Source organism: Thamnophis sirtalis, unplaced genomic scaffold (genome assembly GCF_051295495.1).
Source record: "Thamnophis sirtalis isolate CommonGarterSnake01/CBP01778 unplaced genomic scaffold, rThaSir2_p1.2 scaffold_9, whole genome shotgun sequence".
In the NCBI taxonomy this organism is placed as follows: Eukaryota; Metazoa; Chordata; class Lepidosauria; order Squamata; family Natricidae; genus Thamnophis; species Thamnophis sirtalis.
This window is the reverse complement of record NW_028261389.1, coordinates 52,581,531-52,609,416: the sequence shown is the minus strand read 5'-3', so window position 1 is coordinate 52,609,416 and position 27,886 is coordinate 52,581,531. Positions and strand designations below refer to the sequence as shown.

The following is a 27,886-nucleotide window of genomic DNA, read 5'->3' as shown; positions in this document are numbered from 1 at the left end:
CTTTTCAGTAGCTATTCAAGTATTCTTATACTGTACTGGTATTTTTTAGCCCTATATACATATTCACAAATTTCTTATAACATTAAAGGAAAAAATGAAGTCAAATATGATAAAATGTGCTATACTAACCTATGCATGTTTCAAAGGAAAAATCTATAATTTTTCCATATTGAAAAGCAAATGAGCAGGCAATTTTTAAAAACAGCAACATCTTTTGTAATAAAGAAGACTGAAATCTGAATAAATTCTTTTCATAATTACATCTTATGCTTATGTCTTGATAGCAATTTAAAATGTATCACATATTATTTAAAAAATGATCACATGTACATAAACAACTAAAATAAAGATTACCATGATGCCACTCTTTATACAGTGTTCACTTTTACCAGTCAAAACTAGAATAATTTGTTAATGTAGTGTTAACTACTGATATTTATGGCTACTTCTATTTTGGTTGTTATTTAAAGCAACAATTTACTCTCTGACCAGCTAGAGTAGAAGTATAAGGTGCAGATTAGGTCACTAGAAAATAATGACATCAGTTTTTTTGTGGGGGCTGCTATTTTCATTTTTTTTTAAGGGTGAGATTGGGAATGGGAAACTTAAAAAAGCAAATTGCTCTGATTTCTGCCACTATCCTAATTGTTGCTGCAATTTGGTAGCAAAATTACCAAATTTCAGCAGTGTAATTTTTAATGTGGCAATGGAACCGGATTAAGGATGAAAAAAAGGAGTTTGCTCTCCTACCCATTTATATCCTTTAAAGAAAAAAATGTTGACAAAAATGAACATTTTAGCTCTATTTTCATAGCGTAAGCTTCGGGTTCATAGAGATCCTGACAATTCTTGCCTCATTTAACAGAAACCATGTTGTTCACAAAGATATTCTTATTTTTTGTTATACACAAAACTTCAGTTATATGGTTCGTAAATATACTAAAGGATCTCTTACCGGATTCACAATTTGAGCCTGTAAATCCTTGTGGACAGGCACAGACATTGGAGGCAATGCAAACTCCACCATTTCTACAACCATCCTCACAAAAGGCTGAAATCATTGAAGCAAATTATAAGAGGAAAAATCATAAGATCTTCAATTCTATTTCAAGTGGGAGAGAAAGATATTTTCCAAATATCTGAATAAAAATTATTTGTCTAATTTGAATACACAATAAATATTATAATCTTCTAAAAGAATCCTGCAAATTTGTACTGAACCTCCACCGGCCCACATGGCTTCAGATATATTTTATCCTTTTTGCTTTGGTGACAAGGCTGCATATCTGCTACAATCATCTTCATCACTCTGTATAACCTTTTTCATCTTGGATGATTTCACATAAAAATGTATTCATTATTTTGCTGATATATCTAAATTGATCAAATTTACTTACCCTTTGAATTTTTCAGAACTGCAATCACATTCATATTTCAGGTATTTCAAAAGCAAGTTTAGTACATAAAGTATGCTAAATCTGGTGCTAAATGCAGCATCAAGAAAGGAAATGGAACTAACAATGGATGGCTGGAATGCAAAGGTTAGAGAAACAAAGGGATTTGAAATCTGAATCATGTTGTGATATCTTACCTTTGCATATGGTACCATTTCCAGTATAACCTGGTTTGCAAATACAGTTATGTCCTCCTACAGTATTGAAACACAATGCATTTTCATCACAGTTCTGTTTATTGGTGAGGCATTCATCATACTCTGAAGGTTAAAAAGAGAAAGCCACAGCATTTAATATTGTAATATACCTTGATATATTCATTTCTGCCTGCATTTTTTCTCATAATTTGGCTGTAAATAAACATCTTAATATATTGAGAATTCTGCAGAAACAGTGGTACTTACCTTGTTTTAAAGTTTGTCTGTAAAGTTTTCTAATAATGATTCATAATGATCGAGCCAATCAGGGGTGGGTTTCAAAAAAAAAAAGAGCCGAGGTGGCGCAGTGGTTAAATGCAGCACTGCAGGCTACTTCAGCTGACTGCAGTTCTGCAGTTCGGCTGTTCAAATCTCACCGGCTCAAGGTTGACTCAGCCTTCCATCCTTCCGAGGTGGGTAAAATGAGGACCCGTATTGTTGTTGGGGGCAATATGCTGACTCTGTAAACCGCTTAGAGAGGGCTGAAAGCCCTATGAAGCGGTATATAAGTCTAACTGCTATTGCTATTGCTATTGCTATAGGGGGTACACCCCGGTACGCACGTACCTGTTGGTCAAATTTAGCATGTCTTCCTGTACCTGTTCTTCCAGAGGCCGCATACCAGAATGCTCCCTCCCATTGCCTGCCCCCTTGATCACTCCCCCCACCCACCCAGTCACCGCTCGCTTGCCCCACCTGTCTGCACCAGGCTTGTCCCTCTAACAGCCGCCTCGCAATAGGGGGTGGGAAATCCATGCAGAGGGAGGAAAACGCATGCATTCCCCACCCCTCAATTGGAAATGAGGCAGCTGTCAGAGAGAAGAGGGCAGCGCATGCTACATGGGCTTGTGCAGCAGCCGAAGAAGGAACAGGATGCAAGGAGTCGGCTGTTGCACAAGCCCACGGGTGCATGCTGCCCTCTTCTCTCTTACATCCACCTGGTTAAAAAGCCAGCCCCCGCAGCGTTTTTCCCTGGGGGGCTCTGCAGAACATCCCAAGACCAATACCACCACGTCTGCCCTCTTTGGGGACAGGTCCTCTTTAGAGGGACAAGGCCCCACTGGTCCCCCGCTGGTCCCCCTCTAGTCCCTTATCTTCTGGCCATGGCTCCATGCTGTGGAAAACATAGGTGCGTGCACACCCTGCAGAATTACAGCCCGGAGCAGGACCAAAGCACTTGTCCCAACTGGCCCTTCCTCCCTCGGAGGGCTTTCAGGCTTTGGAGGGAAGCTTCTGCAGAAACCCAGGTGAGTGAGAACAAGTTCCCACCGTTACGAAGTCTCCGAGGCTGTAATTATATGGGGTGTGTGCGCACACCTATGTTTTCCATGGAGTGACGCTCTGCGTGGCCAATGATGACTCTGGAGTCCATCCGGGAAGACGAGGAATGCGAGGGGACCCCCTCCCCCGTGGATGGGCTCCAGAGTCATCGCAGCCACGTATAGCTTTGCCACGGCTCCACTCTGTGAAAACATAGGCGTGTGTGAAGACCCCATACAATTACAGCCTCGGAGACTTCATGTTTTTCACGGCGTGGGGTCACGGCCAGAAGATGAGGACCTGTCCCTGAAGAGGGCAGATGTGGTGGCATTGGTCTTGGGATGTTCTTAACCGAGCCGAGGTGGTGCAGTGGTTAAATGCAGCACTGCAGGCTACTTCAGCTGACTGCAGTTCTGCAGTTCGGCTGTTCAAATCTCACTGGCTCAGGGTTGACTCAGCCTTCCATCCTTCCAAGGTGGGTAAAATGAGGACCCGGATTGTTGTTGGGGGCATTGTTGTTGCTGACTCTGTAAACCGCTTAGAGAGGGCTGAAAGCCCTATGAAGCGGTATATAAGTCTAACTGCTATTGCTATTCTGTAGAGACCCCCAGGGAAAAATGCCACTGCCAGGTACTTTTAACCATATATTTTGGTCCTATGACTGCAGAACGCTGCAAAAAACCATAAATGCAGGCCAGTTGTTGAGTGTTTCAAATGTGATTGGAATTCTCAACAAGGTGACCACTATGTGTGTGTCTGTGTGTCTGTGTGAGTGAGAGAGAGAGAGCGAGAGAGAGACAGACAGACAGACAGACAGACAGAGATAAGAGAGAGATGGACAGACACATGGAGAGAGACAGAGAGAGAGACAGAAAGAGAAAGAGAAAGAAAGGAAGGAAGAAAAAAGAAAGAAAAAGAAAGTGGGGGAGAGAGATGAAAGAAAGAAAGAAAGAAAGAAAGAAAGAAAGAAAGACCACAATTGAGCCCAAAATTTTGATTGCGAAGCAAGAGCGTCGTTAAGTGAGTTTCACCACATTTTTCAAGTTGGCCACACCCACCCAGTCACATGACTGCCGAGCCACTCCCACAAAACAGGCCACACCTACAGAATAGGTTCTAAAAATATTGAAACCCACCACTGGAGCCAATGTTTTAATACAAAAACCAGTGATTTATTAACAGCTTCATTAGACATTATTCATTAGGCAAGATTTATTTGCAGCCATTTCTTTGCTTTGTTTATATGCTTCTGAACTTTGCCCCTGTTCCTTTCCTCTCCTCAGTCTGTGTCATAAACCATGTTACCCAATAGATACACCCATCTCAAACCAGCTACTGTAATCTAAGATCCGGCTCTGCCGACATTATGCATGGAATGTCAACACGGAGAGTTGACTTTGGATTTAGTAGGACTTGAGTAAAGTAGAAGAAATAAAGTAGAAGAGGGTACCGCTGGATGCGTGAGCCTGGAGTAACACTGCTCTAACAGCAACATCCAACACATCTGCTTCCATCACAAATGGATGGTGGGGTTCACAATGTTTCAAGATGGGCTCCTTCATGAATGCCTGCTTCAAGGCCTGGAAAGCCTGCTGCTCGGGGGTACTCCAGTGGAACGGGGCATTTTTCTGAAGGAGCTGAGTGAGGGGTGCGGTCAGGGAAGCGAAGCTGGGGATAAAGGTCCAATAACAGTTGACGAACCCAAGGAGTTGCTGAATGGATTTCACTCGCCAAGGAGGTTGTGCAAAGACTCAACCTTGCTCAGCTCCATTATGCTCTTAGGAGAGATGTGATGCCCCAGGAACTCAATGGTGGACTGAAAGAATTGGCATTTTTCCAGTTATGCATACAAGTGGTTCTCCCGGAGCCGTTGCAGGATCAGGCAGAGGTGAGGTGCTACAGTTGGCACTCTCAGGAGGAAGAGTAAATCAAAACATTGTCCAAATAAATAACGACAAACTGATCCAAGATGTCATTATTGTGGTCACCAGTAGCCTGTGGAGCTAGCAGCAGAGTCAGATAGCAAGGAGATTGGGGAGGAACATGGGCCAGTCTTGGAGTCTGGGGAAGGCTTGGACAAGGGCTCTGCATCAGAAACAGAGAGGGGGGCCAGAGCCATCTAGGAGTTACGTGCTGTCTCCATAGCCTCCAGAGTCGGACATCAGCGAGGCAGTGGAACAGACTCCCCCTGTTCCCAGTGCGCGCTTGCGCAGAGCTGCCAAAAGGCAAGAACAGTTAAGACAGAAGGGATCACTTGGGAGTAAGGCTGCCCCTCTTATAGGACATAAAGGAAGAGCAAAGGCATGTGAGCCTTTGTAGGAAGCAAATTCGTTCATGCTGGTCAGTTTACCTTCTGAAGCTCCATTTTGACTCTTTGATCTCTGTGGCCTTGTCAAGCTAATTGCCCATTAAATCTTTGGCAGTGTTTCAAGGAAGATAAAGGTGGGTGCTTATCAGCCTTATCCCAAAAGACTTTGGCAGCCTACTGTAGGACTCTTTACAACTATTTGGGATTCATTATGCACTGTGAATGAACATAATTCACAGCCTTTGAAATAAAAAGATGGTTTTTGGGACTAGCTGTGTGGTTTTTATTGTATCAGGAAGCCTAGGTCAGAACAGCCTCCTGTCTTGCTCCAAGGAGGCACCAGACCAGGAAATGCCAACAATGTCTGGGATTGGAAGAAGAACATCTCTTTTAGCATGTTGTGGCAAAGGAAACACACACACCAGTGGTGGGATTAGGCCAGTTCGCACCTATTCGGGAGAACCGGTTCTTAACTTTCTAAGAGGTTCGGAGAACCGGTTGTTGGAAGAAATCTTCTTTTGTTTTTTTTTCTGCTTTACAGGGTTAATCCTGTAAGGAAGGCATGAAGGAAACATTATGGTGTTGTTTCTAGCTTACTCTTTATGGCCCTGCTTACAGAATCTGCCTCTCTGGTTAACCCTTATTACATTGTAACAGCAAAGGCGAAGCGCCCATCAACCTAAGTAATGTTGAGTTGGCCACACCCACATGGTCAAATGACCACTAAGCCCCACCTATCCACCTGATCATTAAGACAGAGAGCCGGTTGTTAAATTATTTGAATCCCACCACTGACACACACACAAACACTAAGGTGACCAGATTTTCAGATTGGAAAAGAGGGACGCCCTTGACGGGGGGGGGGGGGGGGGCTTTATTAAAAAAACTTTTTTTTGTCAAAAGGTCACCCCAGGACACTGAAACCAGCATAAATACGAATCTGTTGCCAAACAAAATTTTGATCACGTGACCATGAGGATGCTGCAACGGTCGCTAAGTGTGAAAAATGGTTGCAACGGTCTCTAAGTGTGAAAAATGGTCATCAGTCACTTTTTTCAATGCCATTGTAACTTTGGTCACTAAATGTTTTCCCCCTCCTCGAGACACCACACTTCTTCCTTCATTCCTCTTGCTTATCTACCTTCACCTTATCCGTCTTCTGCTCTTTCCCTCTCTTCCTTCCTTTCTCCTTCCATCCTCTCTTCTTTCCTCACTCACTCCCTTCCTCCTTTTCTCTTCCTTCCTCCTTCCATTCTTTCAGCTTCATTTCTTTTGCCTATCTACCTTCTCTGTCTTTCTGCTTTCCATTTCTCTCTTCCTCTTCGCTTCTGTTCCTTCCTCTTTCCATCCTTTCCTATTTCTTCCTTCTTCCTTCCTTCTGCCTATCTACCTTCACCTTCTCTGTCTTTCTGCTCTTTCCCTGTCTTCCCCTTTCCTCCTTCCCTCCCTTCTTTCCTTTCTAGTTCCATCTTTTCTTCTTTCCTCTCTCCCTCCCTTTTTCTTCCTTCCTTCCTTCCTCCTTCCTCTTGCCTATCAACTTCATCCTCTTTGTCTTTCTGCTCTTTCCCTCTCTTCCCTCTCTACCCCTTTTCTTCCTACCTCCTTCCCTCTTTTCTCCCTCCCTTCTTCTTTTTCTTCCTTTCTTCTTCCATCTTCCTCCTTCTCCTTCCATTCTTTCTCCTTCCATCCATCTTTTCTCCTTCCATCTTCTCACCCCCTCCCTTCTTCTTTTCCTTCCCCCCTCCCTCCTTCCTTCCTCTCCTTCCCTTTCTCGCATACAGGAAGGGGAGGGGGGCAGCTTTCTAGTCGCTTTCACAGCATAATTTCTTTATCTAACTTTTAAAAAACAGTGTGCAAATCAAACTTGAGATTTTCGTAACCTGCGAAGCACCAAGTTATTATCTTCTGTTGTTGTTACAAATTCGCAGCTACTCCATTCTTTCCGATAGGGAACTGCATTTACCAAGATGCCTCAAGTCCTCAAAGCGCTGAATGCAGTTTTGCAATTGACTCCAGCGAGGCCCGGTAGCCGCCGGCGGGGGTGGCTGTCAGGGCACTGACGGCGGAGCGGACGAGGGATCGAGACGGATGAGGGAAGCGGCGGTGGCAGACGTCGGATGTTGGCAGCGACTGTAACAACCACACGGGCGAGGTGCGGAGGAAGAACGGAAGGTCCCTCCCGCCCACGACGAAGGCTCCAGCCATGGACGAGCAGGCTGGCCCCGGCGTCTTCTTCAACAACAACAACAACGCGCTGCTCTTGATGCCACCTCCGGGTGGGAAGCAACCATGCCTCACGGACTCGCTTCCCTCCGCAACACAGGCGCCGCACAGGCATGGTTGCTTCCCACCCGGAGGTGGTGGCAAGAGCAGCGCGTTGTTGTTGTTGGGGCCAGCCTGCTTGTCCATGGCTGGAGCCATCGTCGCGGGCAGGAGGGACCTTCCGTTCTTCCTCTGCACCTCGCCCGAGCGGTCGTTACAGTCGCTGCCGACGTCCGATGTCCGCCACCGCCGCTTCCCTCGTCCGTCTCGATCCCTGGAAGCAGTAACAAACTGGCCGCGTCCGCTCCACCATCAGCACCCTGACAGCCACCCCGGGCTCTGGAAGAGGCAGAGGTAAAGAAGGCGGCGGCGGCAGGGGGGGACCCGCAGTTCGCTTCCCACCACAGCACAGGCGCCGCCAGCGGGCTTGCTTTGCTGAACACGGGGGCGAGCGTCTCTCCCTTCGGCTGCAGCTTCCTTTCCTCTCTCCGCCCTGCTTCTCCACCTCTTCCTTGGTCTGGCATCATTGAGGAGAACCTGCCAAGCAGTGGCGGCGGCAGCAGTGGCAAAGGCAGCCAGGAAGGTCCGATCCTGGCCCGAGAAGACCCAGGCTACCCTCCCCATCTTCTAGCAGTGGGTATTTGCTAGTGATGAGCCTCGAAACAGGCACGCGGCAGGTTCTCCTCAATGATGCCAGACCAAGATTCCTCCACGATCCCCAGGAAGAGGCGGAGAAGCGAAAAGCAGCTATAACATCCGCCGGTTCCTCCGGCGCTCCCACGGGACGCTGTGTCCTGGAGCCGTCACCCTTTCCTTTTTTCTCCTTTCGCGTGCTCACTCCCCACTCCATGTGGGCGGCGGAGGGGAAGGAGTCTCTGGTGGCTGCTGCAGCAGCAGCAGAAGCGGTGGCGACGGCTGGAGCACAAATCCGGGCAGGTGGTTCTGGCTGTCCCTTCCCCAAGCATATCCCATTGCTGCTGGTGCCGCGGCGGGAGGAGCAAGTGAGAGAGCCACCGACCGACCCCGTGCGTCCCATCGCCGACTCCAACTCAGCGGGCGAAGGGGCGAACTCTCATTAGCAGCGGGGATGGTTAAATGTTACATCGGAAGATTGATGGGGTATTTTAGAATTCAATCAGCGCAGTAACAACTAAACAGGCAGGCATGCCAAGTGGCACAGGACAGGCAAGAATTTACCAGGGGCTTTTTAATTAGGGGTGGAGGGAGATGGACCTCAACTCAGGACCGCGTGAGGGAGTCCTGTTTTTTCAAGCAAGAATTCTCAAAGAGCAGTTGCTGCCGCGAACGAAAGCAGTTTTTAACCCCAAGCGTGATGCCACGAATGTCACTATTTCCATCCAAGCCGCCACCACAATCCTTGCAAGCCGGCAAGAAAGCGGAAGCAAGAAGAAAAAAATAAATAAATAACCACCCTCCCAAGCAGCCGGAGCTTGCAAATGGCGACGTTGCAATGAGGGTCGTACTCCTGACTCTCTAAAACTCTCGGGAAACTCCTTCGCAGCCACGGGGGGGGGGGGACCCCATCACAGGAGCAGCCCCACTGGCGGGAGAACGATGGGACGGCTGCGAAAAGGCACAAGGGGGGGGGAGATTGACAGCAAGGGTCCGTCCCGCCACTCGCCTTAAAGTTCTCGCCTAGCCGAACTCTGGGGTTGCAGCCGCTGCTCGCCATTCCCTCAACTCAGAGTACGGAGCGCGTGCAAAACCCTGCCATGCGGGACTCCCCGCAAACCTCTCGCATATCCCCCCCGCTTGCTCCGTCTTACCAGATTTTGGGGGGTATCTGTAGAGGGAATTGGATGGGACATCCACCTCTTCCACTCCGGCGTTCTGCCGGCTGGTGAGCGCTCCCATGCTTCAGGCACGGCGGCAGAGGGTATCCGGGGTTGCAGAGGGGGGGCAGAGAGGAGGGGGGTGCGTCAGCTTCCCAGTTCACGGCAGACCTTTTCTAGCCGGCTCAAAGGACTTCCCCGGACTTGCTTTGCTGAGCAGGGGCTTTAGTAGAAAGGAAAGCAACTTCAGAGCTGGTATCGGGCCGGCAAAGGCTTCCCACTGCCGGCATGAGTTTGAAGTGCAGCTTGCCTTCCATGCGGGCTGACATGGAAGGCAAGCCAGCCCTTCAAACTCATGCCGGCACTTTAGCGTGCCCCTCGGCCGCCATTCAGCGAAAGATGTTTCGCTGAATGGCGGGCGAGTTCTAAACTGCCGGCATGACTTTGAAAGGGCTGGATTGCCTTCCGCGCGGGCCGACGTGGAAGGCAAGCGGCAAGCCAGCCCTTCAAACTCATGCCGGCACTTTAGCGTGCCCCTCGGCCGCCATTCAGCGAAAGATGTTTCGCTGAATGGCGGGCGAGTTCTAAACTGCCGGCATGACTTTGAAAGGGCTGGATTGCCTTCCGCGCGGGCCGACGTGGAAGGCAAGCGGCAAGCCAGCCCTTCAAACTCATGCCGGCACTTTAGTGTGCCCCTCGGCTGCCATTCAGCGAAAGATATTTCGCTGAATGGCGGGCGAGTTCTAAACTGCCGGCATGACTTTGAAAGGGCTGGATTGCCTTCCGCGCGGGCCGACGTGGAAGGCAAGTGGCAAGCCAGCCCTTCAAACTCATGCCGGCACTTTAGCGTGCCCCTCGGCCGCCATTCAGCGAAAGATGTTTCGCTGAATGGCGGGCGAGTTCTAAACTGCCGGCATGACTTTGAAAGGGCTGGATTGCCTTCCACGCGGGCCGACGTGGAAGGCAAGCGGCAAGCCAACACTTCAAAGTCGTGCCGGCAGGCAGGGCTGGAGCGAGCGAGCGAGCGTTCTCCGTCCCAGTGGGTGCATGAGCGGAGCACTTTTCCAGCGCTCCTGTGCCTGGAGAGCTCCCTCTGCATATGAGCCCGGGATCCGCCGTTTGCGCTCCCTTGCTCTGCCTCGCCACCCGCCTTCCCTATCTAGGGACTCCTCCAGCAGAAATAGCAGAGTCGCGTCGAGCGCCGCTCTGCCTTTCTCTGCGCTCTTCCCGCCCGGACGCCCAGAGCCTCCCAGCCCGCCCGGCCCGGGGTGAGTCAGCTGCAGTTCAGCGGGCGGCGATCCCCCCACCCCCCCTCACTCGCCCCGCCCGTCACTTACTCTGAGTTCGGAGAAGAAGCGGCGGCCCCAGGTGGCACTTTTCGCAGAGGTTTTCCCACAGCTTGTCCGGAAGTGGAGCTGGAAAGGCGAGCTCGCTCCCCGCTCACTCGCTACGCTACCCCGCCCATGCGAGCGGCAACGGATGGGCAGGGGACTCATGCGGCATGCTAAGCGGACTCCAGCCAATCAGTGAGCTGGCTGGGATGGAAAACTTTAAGCACGCCGCGTTTTCCATCCCAGCCAGCTCACTGATTGGCTGGAGTCCAGGCCAATCCAATCAGTGAGCGGCAGGCTGGGCTGGCTTAAATTTGTAGGTAGGTAGGATAGAGAACAGAACGATGAGCCAGCCCAGCAAGCTAGCAGCTGATGGGCGGGAGCTGCGAGCGCCAAAAAAAGCGTGCTTTTTAAAAAAGCGGGCAGGACGCAGGAAAATGCATTAAAAAGCGGGGGTGTCCCGCCAAAAGCGGGACGTCTGGTCACCTTAACAAACACACAGAATTCCAAACTTGAATACTTTTATCTGCATCTGAGCTTATAAACTGCCAATCAGGCTTGGGCTTGGGGAGAAGGCCTTCTCCTTCCTCTATGGGTAAAACTCTCCAAACTTGGTGTGTGTGTGTGTCTGTTGTGTTGTGGTGTGTTTTTTGTGGGGCACTGAATTGTTCCCACGTTGAGTTATTCAGTGCAACTTCTTCTATCCTTACCTAGTCATCCTGAGTCAGCCATGGCCAGTGAGTGGCATCAAGGCAGCAATGTCCACCCAGTTACACCCAGTCAGCCATACCCACCTAGTTGTAGTATCCAGCTACTGGCTCTTTGAGGAAAATCATAATGCTGATCTAGCCCTAAATGAAATTGAGTTTGACACCCCTGCTCTACACCATAAAGTGGGTGGGAGGTTAGCAGCTTAAAACTGGAAAGAAGGAAGGGAAAGTTGTCTTCTTACATTTCATTTCTTACATTACATTTATTCATTCATATTCTATGTTAATGCAAAATTCAAGCTTTTCCCCTTTAAACAAGAGGGATACAGTAAGAATACATTAGAATTAACCAAGACAGATGTCATAAAAAAATCTGGTAATCATATCACTCTAATTGTATGAAAGAAAACAGAATAACATCTTTTTCATATCTGCTAATGACTTATAAAAGTGAATAATCTTTAAAAAGGTGAAATAATGGGCATCTGCTTATGTTAACAAATTATTCTTACCTGTACAAGAGTAGTCATCAATTCTGATGTAACCTGTTTTGCAGACACACATAAATGATCCTGGTGTGTTGATACACATAGTATTTTCCTGACAGTAATGCCTCCCTTCAGCACATTCATCAATATCTGTGAATAAAACAACAAGGACAGATGAACAAACACTGCTGAATATCCTGCTGTTAACACAGATTGGAATAATGTCTCCAATTAGAGCAGTTGCCCTTGTCTTATTGCTTAGGCCGAGTGTTGACAACCTCTTTCCTTCAGGGCTGTTCCGCTGTTGGGGCGGTGTCAATGGCGATGGCTGGAGCCTTAGTGCGGGAGCAAAGAACCCCTGTACTTGCCTTTGCATCGCAACAGGATTCTGCCTTTGTTGTGATACATTTGCTGTTGCCAGCAGCAAAGAGGGCTGGGAGAGAACAGCAGGGGCAGATCTTATAGGTGGAGGCCATCCCCCAAGCCTGGCCTTTCTCCTCCCTCGTCAGTGGAGCCAAGAGAAAGAAGGGGGCAGCAGAATGGATTTTTGCTAAAGAGACAGATCAAAACAATACAAGAATGATTCTAAACACACTGGAGTACTATGAGATACATCCTGGAAAAAATGGAGTTGATGTTTTTATGAAAACTTTTTATTTTCCATTTTCATAACATATAATCACATGTATACTATTACATAGCCAATATAATGTTGTGTTATTAAAATATTTACATCAATTCATCTTACCATCAGCTCCCTAAAAAAAAAAAACAATTATTGGCTCTTCTGCTCTCCATACACCATATTTGTGCCTTATCCAACACTTTCTTCTCCCTCTCTCCTCCCCCTCCCTACCTCCTTTCTACCCTCCATCATCCTTTTCTACTCTACTTCCCCTTCCTTTCTCCTTCTCCTCTCTCCCCTTTCCACTCCTCCTTATTCTTCTCATTTCCCACCCGCCCTCTCTCCTATCCCTCTCTTCCTGCCTTTCTTCTCTCCTCTACTTCCCACTCTTCCTCTTATTCACTTGGTGTATTTCAGCTTCTGAGCAAGCTCCATTTTGTGTTGATGGTATTTATAATTCCATTTCAATATACATAACATATCTTTGTTTAAAAAATAAGACAAGACAGTATACATGTATGATCATAGTGCTTTAAAACCCAACACCCCCAAGCCTAATTTAGTTACAAATATTTACTTCCCTCCCTTCCCCCCTCCCCCCCCAACACCCCCAACCTTCCCACCTGACTTCCAAGAACCAATACAAGGTATAAGTCTTTAACAAAAACAGTCTAAAATATATTGGAAAAGAGAGTAGAAAGTTAATAACGTCTTTAAATTGAGCTTAACTCTCCTTGCTAGGCTAACTCTAAACAATTTATATCATTCCAGATCTTAATCATAAGCTATCTGGAATTTCTTAGTCCCATATTTATTTTGAATATAATCAATCCATTTTTTCCAGTCTCGTTTATATCTCTCATTTGAATAGTTCTTAAGATATGCAGATATTTTAGCCATCTCGGCTAGGTTTGTGACTTTCAATGTCCATTCTTGGATAGTAGGCAAATCTTCCTTCTTCCAGTATTGCGCCACCAACAATCTAGCAGCAGTTATTAAGTGCAAAATCAAATTAATCTCTACAACTGTACAATGTAATTATACCTAACAAAAATAACTGAGGAGTAAACTTTATTCTTTTTTTAAGAACATTTTGCATAATCCACCATATTTTTATTCAAAATGCCTTAACCTTTTTGCAAGTCCACCATATATGAAAATATGTAGCGTCCACAGAATCACATCTCCAGCATTTAGGTTGTAAATTCGGATACATAGAAGCCAATTTTTTAGGATCTAAATGCCATCTATAAAACATCTTATAAAAATTTTCTCTCAAATTTTGGGCTTGTGTAAATTTTACATTTCTTACCCAAATCCTTTCCCATGTATCCAACATTATTGGTTCTTCAATATTTTGAGCCCACTTTATCATACAGTCTTTAACTAATTCTGTTTCCGAGTCCATTTCTATTAATACATTATATAATCTCTTTATATGCATTGGACTTTGATCTCTAATTTGTTTGAGTAAATTATCCTCAACTTGCATAAAGCCAGTTTTTTAATCTATTTTCCATCTGGCCTGTAGCTGCCCGTACTGAAACCATGTTTGAATTATCTTTTCCTCTTTTAATTCATCCAAGGGTTTTAATTGTAGTACACCTCTTTCTAGGGTAAGAAGCTGTCTGTAAGTAATTACATCCTGTTTTTGTACTATGTTCATATTTTCTATTGCGTGTCTGGGAATTGCCCACATGGGTATCTTATCATTTAATTTGTATTGATATTTTTTCCAGACCCGCAGTAGAGCATTCCTTAAAATATGACTTTTAAAATTCTTGTCCTCCTTTTTGTTATATAGCAGGTAAGCATGCCAACCATATACCAAATCATGCCCCTCAATATTAAGTATTCTATCATCTGTTAAATTAATCCAGTCATTAATTACAGATAAAACTACTGCATCTTAATATAGTTTTAAATTGGGTAATTTCAAACCTCCTCTCTCGCGGATATCTTGCATTATTTTTAGTTTTACTCTCGGCTTCTTCCCTGCCCATACAAATTTATTAATGCCCTTCTGCCATTCTAGCAGGTTCACATCTTTTTTAAGTATTGGTAACATTTGGAAAAGAAATAAAAATTTAGGTAAAATATTCATTTTCACTGCTGCTATTCTTCCCAGCAGAGATAACTGTAATTTCTCCCATTTTTTATCTCTGTCTGTATACTATGCCAAAGTGGTTCATAATTATACTTGTATAACTTCCCATTTGAGGTTGAGATATAAACTCCTAAATATTTGACCTTTTTAACTATTTCACATCCTGTCATTCCTTCTAGTTCTTCCCTTTGTTTAGTGTTCACATTTGTAGCTAGTATCTTTGTTTTCCCTAAATTTATTTTAAATCTTGACACTTGACCATATTGATTAATCAAGTTCATTAAGACCTTGCTAGATTCCTGTGGTTGGGTTAATGTTATAACCAAATCATCCGCAAAAACACGTACTCTATATTCTTGCTGCCTAATCTTAATTCCCTGTAAGTCCTCTGAACCTCATATTTTATTCAACAATAATTCCAAAGTTATGATAAACAATAATGGGGACAAGGGACAACCCTGTCTTGTACCTTTTTCAATTTGAAAAGAATCTGTTAAACTTCCATTAACTATAATTTGAGCTGTTTGTTGCTGATATATTGCTTTGATTGATTGTAAGAAGTGTTCTCCTATTTTCATTTTTTGCAATATTTTCAGCAGGAATTGCCAATTCACTCGATCAAAGGCTTTCTCAGCATCTAGAAATATGAGTGCAGCAGGGATTTGGTTATTCTTTCCCAAGTATTCTAGTGTATTAACAATTAGTCTTACATTACTTCTCATTTGTCTCCCTTGAATAAAACCTGTTTGATCATTATGAATCAATTGCTGGATAACCAACATTAACCTATTTGTTAGTATTTTGGTAAAGATTTTATAATCTACATTAAGTAATGATATAGGTCTATAATTTTTTGGTTGAGTAAGATCTTGATCTTCTTTAGGTATCAGGGATATGAAGGCTGTCTTCCAAGATGGGGGTACCTTGCCTTCCACTTGAATCTTATTAAATAATTCCTTAAGAGGTTCTACCATTTCTAATTGTAGATTTTTGTAATAAGCTGCCGTCAAGCCATCTGTACTCGGTGCTTTTCCTGCCTTTAACTGTTTAATTACCTGTAGAATTTCCCCCGAAGTTATTGGTTGGTTCAGTCTTTCCCTCTGCTCATCTTTAACTATGGGTATTTTTTCTTTGTCCAGGTATCTATCTATATCTAGGCCTTGAATTTTATCACTCTTGTACAATCCTATAAAAAATTCATGAAAGACCTTTTGAATCTGATCCTGTTGATACACTTCCTTCCCTTTATAATGTAATTTTGATACATTACGAGATTTCTGTTTTTTTCCTAATCAAATATGCTAACCATCTACCAGATTTATTTGCATTACAGAAAGTGTTATGTTTTGCATATAGCAGATTGGTAGCTACCTGGTCTGAAATCAACATATTAAATTGGTATTTTAATAAGGTAATTGCTTCTTTAATCTTTTTATCTCCTGGTTTTAAAATTAACTCCTTCTCTTTCTTCCTAATTTCATCTTCCAGTTCAATTAGCTTTTCCCCCTGTTTACATCTATGTAATCTATTTAGATTTATCAAAGCTCCTCTCATATATGCTTTACTTGCGTCCCATACTATTTCCATAGATGTACCCTTATTCATATTAAAAACAAAGTATTCTCTTAACAATTTTTTACGTTCATTAATATATTTCTCATATCTAAATAAATTTTCATTCAATCTTCAAGTCCTTCTTGCTTGCGTCCCAACTCCCAACTCCATCCAAACCGGATTATGATCTGATAAAACTCTGGAACATATCTTTGTCTTCTTTACCCTAGAAAGCAAATCATTGGTAGTTAGTATGAAGTCAATCCTAGAAAAGGATTGGTGTCTATCAGTTAAAGAAGGTAAAGTCGTATTCTTCTGCATTTCTTTCTCGCCAAATATCTCTCAGTTCAAAATCATCTATCATGTCGAAAAAGGTAGTTTCGCTCGCATTTGAATATTTTGCCGAAAAGCCTTCTTGTCTTTCTTGGTATCCATAACACCGTTCCAGTCACCCAATAATATGCAGGATCTATAATCCGAATGTACTAATTTAGCATGGAGCTTTTTATAAAATTTATCTTGTTGATGATTGGGAGCATATATTCCCAGTAGCAATATCCTTTTCCCTTCTAATACCAGATCTATTGCAATGTATCTTCCTTGGGAGTCTGCTTCAATTAATTCAGCTCTCACGTCCTTCCTTAAGTAGATAACTATACCATTTTTCTTCTCCGGAGCAGAAACTATAAAGTGTGGTCCAAGTCTTGTGTTAATCAAGTATTTTTGATCAGTTGATCTAATGTGGGTTTCTTGCAAGCAAATTATGTCATTCTTGAATTGTTTAAGATAGTGATTTATTTTCTTCCTTTTCTCTGGGGAATTTAATCCATTAACGTTCCACGTTAGGAACTTAGTTGTCATCTTTAGCTCCCTGAAGCTTTTTAAGAGCCATCTGGACATCCTGGAATTTAATCTTTGGCCTGGCTCCTCCCACTACTTCTAGACTGATACCTGTAGCTTCTTGACTGGTGGCAGGTGTTTGTTGTAATTGTTGCTTTTTTAATTCTTGGTCCATTCATCTGGTAATCACACGGGTTTGTCTTTATTCCTTGGCTCCTTGTACCTCTGAGAGAGAAAGTTGATCCAACCTTGTTGATACTTGTGTGGTTTGCTGTCTATCCTGTCCTTCTTGTTCTCTTTCTCTGGGTCCAGGCGGGGCAGGATATCCAGACTTCAATATGTTATTGTAGAAATCACGGGCCTTCCATACTGAATTAAAATGGTATCTTTGCCCTGATAAATGAGTGCTAGTCCAGCTGGCGCATCCCATCTGAACTGTAACTGACGATTTTTAAGCTCTTCAATTAAAAAACATAGTCTTTCCTTGAGCTCAACATTTTAGGTGGTATCTCCTTCAAAACAGTCACCTCCTGACCCCCAATTTGAAGCTTAGTTTTGTAAGACTCTTGCAGTATCATATTCCTCATGTCTCTTGTAGCAAAGTACACCACAATGTCTCTTGGTAATTGCTTTTGTCTGGCAAGCCAGGAGTTAACACGATAAACCTTTTCAATTTGCCATTCAAAATTCCCACCTGGCCTTCCCATCAATTTATCGATGGCTTCTGAGAGAATCTGCTTCAAATTTTCCTGATTATTTTCACCTAGACCTCTTATTCTTAATGCAAATTCCATTTGTCTATACTGTAACATAATAATTTCATTTTCAGCATCTCCAACTTTTTGTTGAACCACATCCATTTTTGTTGCCAGGTTGATATTAGAGTCACTAAGATTTTCTAATCTGTCTTCAATTCCAGACACGTATCCTGATAGGCAATTAAAAGCCCCCAAAATATCATCCCTAATCCTCTGGTCCCGAGTCACAAGTTCATCAGACAGTTCTTTATAAGCAGCAGATATCTCCTCCTTAATTTAAATTTCCATTGCAGCTGCATGATTTTTTAAGGCTTCAACCAATTCTTTCTGCAAAATTTCTTTAGTCAGGGACTTCCCTGCAGAAGTAGCGGGGGGGAAGTCGTGACTATAATTTCGCAACAGGAGCAGGCAAGCTGCCTGCACTTTTGGAGATGTTAGGAGGGAGGGAGGGGGAGGAACATTTTGCCTAGAAGCCATTCCAAGTTTAATCTTCTTCAGCCAATTAGTAAGTATGTAAACCGATTATACAGCAATTGCTGTTTAGCTTGATAAATCACTTCCTTTTCTTTAAATGTTCTGAGATCCGTAGAATTATTTTCAAAATCCGACCCCTGCTACGAAGCTGCTCAGTGCCATTTTGTGTATCTCTTTAGCAAGTAAATTATCAGAAGGAATTCTTTTAAAAATGAAGCTAAGGATTAATACATACAATTAGAAGTTCACGAGTAGAGGCTCTGCCCGTTCTGGAATCAATAAATCAAACTTTGTGCTGAGGATGAGCGGATGCCTTTGTTCTGCAGATAAAAGCAGATGTTCTTGGCGCGGCGAATACTATGCTGTCGGGTGCCCCCCCCCTCCCAGATTTATGGTCTGGGAAGGTTAGTTGGAGCACTGCCCAAGCATAATTAACTCGCCTCCTTCTTCTAAGCCTGAAGAAGAGGTAATGAAACTGCCAAACGGCTGATGAATTGCTGTTTAGACAGTTTAACGCAGCCAAAAATCCGGAGCTGTTTAAGAACAAGAAGCTCCCACAGGCCCCCCCCCACCAGAAGTTCCTCGGAGTTGATGTTTTTAGTTGCACAGAAAGCATTTGGAAATGTTAATTGGCAATTTATGTTAGCACAACTAAAATATATGGACTTTGGGGAGAGATGTATTAATATGATTAAAGCAATATATTGTAAATGTATTGTTATCAGTCTGGTTTAAAATAAAAGAAAAACATTATTTGAAAATACCAATCTGGCTTTCCACTATGGAGGCATTGGTACATCCTAATGTTATTAATATGGAAAAAATTCTAAGATACAAAGACATTCTGAATGATAAAAGGGGAACTAAAAACTAAACAGAAACTTAGTAGTCAAAGGATAAATATCGCATGGTGGCCACATATGCAGATACAATCCTGTTACGAAAAAGATGATAAAACGTATGGCTTTAATAAAGAGTTAACAGAATTAAACCAGATATTAACTGAAACAGATGAACTGATAAAGAAATTATATTCTTATATACTATTAAACTTGAAAGTGATCAGGTTAAGGAGACAATGATCGCCTGGGTTAAAAATTTTGGATATGCAATAGAATTAGATAAATGGCAGAAACTATGGGATAGAAATGTTAAATTGACTAAATAGAGGTATAAAGAAAATTTGTATAAAATATTTTATAGATGCACTGACAAGATTGGCCAAAATGTATAAAGATAGATCTGCTAAATGTTGGAAGTATAATCAACCATTGGCTTCATACTATCATATGTGGTGGACCTGCCCAAAAGTTAAATATATTGGACAAAAATACATACTTGGTTGGAAAAAATGATAAAGCAGCATATAGATTTGAAACCAGACACATTTTTGTTGGGCATCCCACTGGAAAATTATGATAAAAGGACTATATATCTGGTTTTATATATACTAACTGCAGCCAGAATTGTATTTGCACAATGGAAAAATGATGAGATTCCATCACATGAAAATATAATTTAGAAAACACTAGAATGTGCAGAAATGGATAGATTACAGCTTATTATTAAGGATAAAGAAGAAACTGAATATTTTTTTGATGTGGGATATATTTTAGCAGTGGTTAGACAATAGAAACAGAAGTTAGAAAGGAGGAGATATAAAAAGAGGAAATGTTAATGTGGAGAAAATGTAGAGAAAATGATGTTATGTATTATTTTTATACTATTATACAGTAATAATATTAATATTGTTGTGATGAATATAACAACAAATATGTGGATTATGACTGTTCAAATAACTGTACCCACATCACATACTGTTGGATGGAAATTGAAAATAATATAAATAAAACAAATAAAACATGAAGAAACAAAAAAAGAAGGGGGTGGCATGGGGAAGTGGTCCCTTCCCCTGGCCAAGTGCTGAGCACAAAAATCCAGGGGGGTGGCTGGCCTGGCAGAAGCGCCCCCATTGGCGAGTTGGACACTGGAGAGACCTGGCCTAGCTCTCATAGTGGGACATTATCCGGCACCTCCAGACATGATCTGCCACCTTTGAAATGCACAACACTTTTGAGGAATCTGGGCAGCAATGGCTGGGGCCATGGGGGGGGGGAGTGGAGGCATCAGGGCTGTTCCCCCCCTGCTCAGCAAGTGGGCCTGGAGGAGAGTGGAGAGTTGCAGGCCGAGCACCAGAGGGTCAGATGGTGCACTTTGACATTACTCCAACACGCGTTTCCAGCACACTCCTCTGTCCCAGTGGGGGTAGGGGGAAGGGAGCAGGGGGAAAGATGGAGAAAGGAAGGAATAAGGATGTAATGGGCCTCCAGAGGCTACTGCATTACACTCCCATCATTCCTGAGTTGTGCTGTTAAAGAACTCCAGTGCTACCAGGGAGAAGTCAAGTTGCGAAAGCGTGATTGAAATTCCTCACATTGAAACTAAGTGGAGATAGGTCATAACAGAGGTGTGCACAGAGCATCCTGATCCAGAAAGGGGCGCAACTGGCATACCAGGCGAACCTGGTAAAAAGCCCCCCTGGTCACGGCCGTCAGGTATTCTTCTAAACTAAGCTGCGTATCCAGGAGGACGCCCAGATTGCAGGCCCTCTCTGAGGGGGCTAAAATTTCTCCCCCTATCATCAAAGATGGAACAAGATGCACAAATCGGGATGACGGAAACCACAGCCACTCCATCTTGGAGGGATTGAGCTTGAGTCTGTTCCTCCCCATCTAGATCCACATAGCAGGCATCGGGACATCACGTCGAGGGCATTGGGACATCAGGCATCGGGACATCACGTCGAGGGCATTGTTTGGGTGGTTTGGGGTAGAGATGAAAAGTTGGGTATCATCAGCATATTGATGATACCGTACCCCAAAACCACGGATGATCTCACCCAGTGGTTTCATATATATGTTGAACAGGAGGGGTGAGAGAACCGACCCCTGGGGCACCCCACAAGTGATGCGCCTCAGGGTCGATCCCTGCCCTCCAGTCAACACAAACTGCGACCGATCCGACAGGTAGGAGGAGAACCACCATAAAACGGTGCCCCCCACTCCCAAACCCTTAAGTCGTCGCAGTAGGATACCATGGTTGATGGTATCAAAAGCCACTAAGAGGTCTAATAGGACCAGGACAGAGGAACAGCCCCTATCCCAGGCCCGCCAGAGATCATCGACCAATGCGACCAATGCCGTCTCCGTGCTGTATCCGGGCCTGAAATCTGACTGAAATGGATCCAGGTAGACAGCTTCATCCAGGGAATGGGGAAGCTGATGTGCTTCCACATTCTCAACAACCTTCGCTACAAAGCGAAGGTTTGAGACCGGACGATAGTTGGCTAAAGAAGCTGGGTCCAGGGAAGGCTTCTTAAGGAGGGGCCTCACCACCGCCTCCTTCAAGGCAGTGGGAAAGAACTCCTCTCTCAAAGAAGCATTGGTAATCGCCTGGAGCCAGCCTCAAGTCACCTCCCGGGAAGCCGAGACTAACCAAGAGGGACACGGGTCCAGCACACAAGTGGCAGCACTGAGTCTCCCCATAATCCTGTCCATGCCCTCGGGGGTCACAGGATCAAACTCATCCCAGATGGTCTCCACAAGATTCATCCCCGTCGACTCACCCGAATCTACCCAGTCAGAGTCCAGTCCCATCCGGATCTGAGCGATTTTATCCTGCAGATCCTGAACAAATTCTTCAGCCCTACCCTGCAGGGGGTCTTTCCCAGCTCCTTGGCTAAGTAAAGAGCGGGTTACCCTAAACAGGGCGGCTGGACAGTTATCTGCGGATGCAATAAGAGCGGAATAATGTTGCCGTTTTGCCGCTTTTATCGCCACTAAGTAGGATTTATTATGAATCCTTACTAGTGTTCGATCAGATTCGGACTGGCTGGCCCTCCAACCACTCTCTAGGTGTCTTTTCCGGCGTTTCATCTCCTGGAGCTCCTCGGTAAACCAGGGAGCTACCTGGGATCGACACCGGGTTGTTGTAATATAGTTCCTTGTGTAGGTGTGTGTCCTCCATGGCCTAGTTCACACTAGGGCCTGCAGGGTCACGCTGAATCACACAGGAGACAACTGGCTCCGAGAAAGCCATAACATCCTGATAGTGAATAACATAACATTCTGAGATGTGCCCTACCAATGACGCCCAGGATTTGACCATATATACAGAGAACTTTCCTGAAGCAGTAGATTAGAAATTGTACTTTTACAGGCTGTTTTGTATCACATGCTATTGCTCCTCCTGCCTTTGTCCTGTCTCAATAAAAGGGGCTACCAGACCCCCAATCTGGGTCGCTCCATCTCGAGAAAATTCGTCTCCTGTCTTTTCTCAACATTGGCCTCATGGGCGAACAGCGGAAACTTCACATTTGGTGACTCCAACGTGATGCAACGTGATCGACGTGATCTTCCTGTGTCACCAGCCTTTCACTCATCCCCGACTTGGCAAAGTCTCGCATCCAGGGCCTGCCGTTAGCGAACGGAGCACCCTCCCAATCGTGAGTATGGGCTCAGGTTTCTCGAAGGCTGAGACTGCACACCTGCAGGAGCTTCGGGAAATCGTTAAATCGTCTGTTGCAATCTCTCAAGCGACAGGCCATCCGCTTCCCATTCCCCCGAAAAAACATTTCCTCTCTCTATTGGCTTACATCTATGAGAATTGTCCCATTTACCCAGAGAAGGGCTCTCTTAAAGTCTCCTTATGGCTTCAATTGGGTGTTTATTTTCATAAGGAACCTCGAGCCCCGCCAGAAGTTCTCACTACTTGGAGACTTCTTGTAAGATGCCTTCAAATTCATGAGGAAGGTATGCAGGGGGCTGCTTGTAAGCCCTCGGAATTATCTCCTCCACGCTACGAGGAGATCGCCTCTCCTGCTTGTCAGGCGATGGCCCTCTCCGAGGCCTCTCCAACTCCCCCGGCCTCTCCGGAAGAGGAGGTTTCTCCTCTCCCTTCCGCCCCTTCCCCCGTCCCGCAAGTGTGGCGTAGCGCTCTCCAAGACGCTCTGCGCGATGCTTACAATCAAGGGGACATGGAATTGGCAGAGGATTGTTTCCCCGTAACCTTTCAAACCAATGCGGCTGGGGTGGTTGTGCCTAATTATATCTCAATCCCCTATAGAGCTCTTAAAGATCTTAAGCAAGCCGTTTCCGCCTATGGGGTGCAATCCCCGTACTGCAAAGGACTGTTCCGAAACCTTTTGTCAGGGGACCCCTACGTGCTGGAGGATTGGAAACTTCCCCTCGGCATGCTTCTTACCCCCTCTCAATATGCCATTTGGGCCTCCGAATACCTTAAAGAAATTAACAAGGAAATTGTCAGAGGTCTGCCCAACAATGTTACCGCCCCTCAGTTACAGGGAGGGGCTGGGTTTGAGACGGGGGCTCTGCAGGCTACGGCCCCCCGGGAAGCCCTATAGTGGGACGGGCAGCTGTTAAAGCCTTGGAAAAGGTGGATGATCCTATGGATGGCACCGCCCGACGATCCTTTGCAAAAACTATGCAGGGTCCTAACGAACCCTACCCAGATTTCATTGATCGCCTGCAAAAGGCAGTGGTCCGTCAGATTGACAACGAGGACACTCAGATTGAATTGGTGTGGAAATTGGCTTGGGAAAATGCTAATGCGGACTGTCAGAAAGTCCTGCAGCCTGTGGCAGCCAATCCCTCCTCCACTGTAGCTGATTTCCTGAAGGCTTGCCGGGTGGTGGGAACCCAAGTTTTTAAGGTGGAAAGCCTCGCGGCTGCCCTCCAGCAAACAACTGCTGGTAAAACTGGAAATTGTTATAATTGCGGGAAACCCGGTCATTTCTGGACTCAGTGCAAAGCCCCATGGCAAAACTCTGTTAATCCTCCCCCTCGTCAGCCTGGGGCCAAGCCTCGCACTGTTTGCCCGCGATGCAAAAAAGGTTTTCACTGGGCTAATCAGTGCCGCTCTAATCCTCCCCCTCCTCCCCCTCCTCCTTCAGAGCAGGGAAACTAGAGCAGGGGCCTTCAGCCAGCCCCGCCCCAAAGGCTGAGTCAGTCAAGCTGCCGATTCAATTCTTTCTTTATGCGGCAGAGACTGTCATTGCTCCTCTTCCTACTAATAATTATTTTCTGCCTTTGCAACCGGACTGTCCCCTGCCTCCGTTTCCTCTTTTAGTTTTTCCACTCCAGGACTTTGTTTCCCGAGGTGTCTTGACATCCCCATTTCTGAGGGATGCTGAGGATCTTTCCTCCTTAGGATTTATTTTCTCTTGCAACATCCCTCTTACGGTGACGGCGGGTGACCCGGTCGCAACTGCCATTCCATTGTCACCTGCTATTTATTCTGCTTCTTCTCCTATGCCTGTTTCCTCCTTCGTACCTTTTGCTCTTGCCTTGGAACAGTCTGTACAAGCAACCCACCCGATGGCTTCTTTTAATCTTAACGGCCGCTCCTTTGCTGGGTTGCTCGACACTGGGGCGGATGTCACAGTGATTCGTACTGATGAGTGGCCCCCGGACTGGGAGACGGACGCTTCCCCCTCAGTTCGTGGGGTGGGCAGCTCCCAGTCTGCAAGGGTCAGTCGTCACTGGCTTTCTGTTTCCTCTCCTAAGCTTTCTACTACTGTCTTCATCAAACCTATTGTTCTACCACTTCATGTCAACTTATGGGGACGGGACCTCTTGTCTCGGTTGACTACCACACTAACGATTGAATGACTCCTCCTCCTATCCGCCTCACTTTGACCACCACGGTTCCAGTATGGGTTGACCAATGGCCCATGCCTGAGCACAAATCTTCAGCATTAAAAACGCTAGTCCAGGAGCAATTAGACAAAGGCCACCTGGAAATCTCTTTTAGCTCTTATAACACTCCGGTGTTTGTGCTACAAAAGAAAACTGGAAAGTGGCGCCTCCTCCAAGATCTAAGGGCCATTAACAAAATCATTCAGCCCATGGGCCCATTGCAATGTGGCCTCCCGAATCCCAATCTTATCCCTCTGGACTATGATCTGATAGTACTTGATTTAAAGGACTGCTTTTTCTCCATTCCCCTGCATGCAGAGGACCGGCAACTTTTTGCTTTCACTCTTTTAGAATACAATAATGCATATCCTAATCGCAGGTTCCAGTGGAAAGTCTTGCCACAAGGCATGTTGAATAGCCCTACCATGTGCCAATATTTCATGCACCAGATTTTACAACCATTCAGGGCACTTTATCCTCATTTCAGACTATTCCATTATATGGATGACATTTTAGTGGCAGCCCCTGGGCCCAGGGGGACAGTCTTGAAGGAGTTCCCAGTTCTCAGAGATCTGCTAACACAAGCTGGTTTGCATATTTCTCCTGAAAAAATACAAATGTTTCCTCCTTTTTCGTACTTGGGTCATAAACTGTCATGCTCTTTCTCCACTCCTGTTCTTCCTTACTTAACCCTCCCCCGACGAACCACGCTAGTGCAGTTACAACAATATCTTGGCTCTGTTAATTGGGCGCGCCCCTACATGGGCCTTTCGACTGCTCAATTGACCCCCCTGTTCTCGGCTCTTAGCGCAGGCAAGCACCCTGCCGACCCATAGCGCTCAACGATGCACAAATGCAATCGTTGCAAACAGTCCAACAGGCTCTAGGGATGGTTTGGGTGGACCGATGTGCGACGAGCGCCCCCTTGTGCATAGTGATACTCAATACACCATCCCTCCCCACTGGTGCGATCATTCAAAAACTGCAAGATCGCACTTTAATTCTGGAATGGTTACATTTGGCACATACTCCAAAAAATACAATTGTACAAAAAATAGAGCAAATTGCCCAGCTGGTTGTCAAGGGGCGACTTCGCACCAAAGCATTGATGGGCCTTGAACCAACCACTTTGTATGTTCCCATGCCGCTACATGCTTGGGAGCAGTACTTGGTCCACTCAGAGTCCTTGCAGAGAGCCGTTGCCGGGTGGAATGGGACGGTCTCCTGCCACCCCCCCTTTGACTTTTGCTTTAAACTTATTTCACAAATTCCTATGTCTTTTTCTTCGCTTTCTGCCACTGCACCTATTGGTGGCGCTCCGACTGTTTTTGCTGATGGCAGCAAGACGCACGGCGCCTGTGCCTGGATGGAAAAAGGGGTGTGGCTTACACAAACCACAGGCCCACAATCCAGCGTGCAGAGGGCTGAACTTGCTGCCGCCATCTTGGCTTTCGACAGGTTTTCGCATACCCCCTTCAACCTCATCCTGGACAGCCTGTATGTCACTCAGATCGTCAGGACTGTCCATGGCGCCTATCTTTCACCTGCCACGGAAGCCCCGCTTATGTCTCTCTTTCTAGCCTTGCAAAAGGCTACTGCTACGCGTGCCTATCCTTTCTTTGCCGCTCATATTCGCAGCCATCAGCCCTTTCCTGGCCCTTTACAGGAAGGGAATGATCGCGCTGACGCAGCCGCAACTGCGGCAACCAATTTGGAATTTCTCACCCAAAAAGCATCATGCACCCCCTGGGAAAGCCATGCATATTTCCATCAAAACAAAAAAGCTTTGGTTAAGCAATTTGGCATCTCAATAGCGGAAGCCGCTGCAATTCTCCAACAGTGTCCCACTTGCAGCAAACAAGCACACAACCTCCCCATTGGGGTTAACCCCAGGGGGATGGGTGCGTACCAAATTTGGCAGATGGATGTCACCAGATATCTTCCCTTTAAGCCCTGGTCGTACCTCCATGTCACTATTGACACCTATTCTGGCTTCATCATGGCTACCCCCCAGAGGTGAGAAACCACAAAACATGTTATTAACCATTGCCTGCGAACCTTTTCGGTGCTTGGCTCTCCAAAAGAACTAAAAACTGACAATGGACCCGCTTATACAAGTTCGGCATTTGCCTCGTTCCTAGCAAAATGGAACATTATTCATAAATTTGGCATTCCATATAACAGCCAAGGCCAGGCAATGGTAGAAAGGGCTAATCAGACCTTAAAAGATGCCCTAGCACGCTACACGGCCGGGGAAGGCAAAATAACTCCCCCTAATTTACCGGCCATTCAAAACATCCTTAATCTTTGCCTTCACACACTTAACTTCCTCAATGTCTCAGGCCAACCTCCAGCAACAGCAGCAGAACGACATTACGCGCCTCCAGACACCAACCCAGCTAAACCTCTCGTCTACTTCTGTCAGCCTCCCGATCCGACTTGGAAAGGCCCTGCAAAACTACTTGCCTGGGGGAGAGGCTACGCTGCTGTTCAGCATGACGACACCATCCTCTGGGTTCCTGGACGAGGTGTCCACCCGTACCACCCACCTGCTGTCGGACACACCCCCGCCAGACCACCTGCCATCCCGCTGGATCCAGTGCTGCAAAAAACCAACAACCTCACGCCCTAACTTTGGCATCATTTTGATCCTCGTGTTTGCTGTCTTCATCCTCCTGTTCCTGTTAAGTCACCGTACTGCCAGCGTCTCTACTCCACACCATGTGTCCCGCAGAAACACCCTCCCTACAAGCAACTTCAACTGTAGCCAATGCATCATCAAAGTATCCAAAGGGTCGGCAACCATCAGCACGCTGATCTACTCCAATATCCCTCCCGAGGGATGTACTCAGGATCTCCCTAAGTGCATTCTTAACAAGACTGAATACAGTGTCTGTCAACAGGGCACTACAGTGACATGCCACAGCCCAGAAATACTTACCAAATACAACATCACCATATGGGCCGGTCTTGGCATTGTTGCTGGGAACGCAGGAGCAGCCTATCTTG

General features: G+C 45.6%; 2 protein-coding genes across 5 annotated transcripts in view; one reads left to right on the top strand and one right to left on the bottom strand.

Moving 5' to 3' along the window:
- NELL2 (neural EGFL like 2) overlaps window positions 1–27,886 on the bottom strand; it is a 156,135-nt gene that overhangs the window by 33,222 nt on the left and 95,027 nt on the right. For 2 of the 4 annotated variants that reach the window (XM_087723555.1, XM_087723553.1), the window contains exons 13-15: window positions 11,828–11,953; window positions 1,592–1,714; window positions 956–1,051 (exon numbers count right to left, since the gene is read on the bottom strand). In XM_087723555.1, coding sequence (XP_087579681.1) covers window positions 956–1,051; window positions 1,592–1,714; window positions 11,828–11,953 — 345 coding nt within the window. The remainder of the gene's footprint in view (window positions 1–955; window positions 1,052–1,591; window positions 1,715–11,827; window positions 11,954–27,886) is intronic. The other 2 variants (XM_087723554.1, XM_087723556.1) reach the window with 1 other exon arrangement.
- LOC148044137 (endogenous retrovirus group K member 24 Gag polyprotein-like) lies at window positions 22,975–24,146 on the top strand. Its single transcript, XM_087722476.1, has 2 exons — window positions 22,975–23,488; window positions 23,596–24,146. The coding sequence occupies exons 1-2, from the start codon at window positions 22,975–22,977 to the stop codon at window positions 24,144–24,146; spliced, it is 1,065 nt and encodes a 354-aa protein (XP_087578602.1).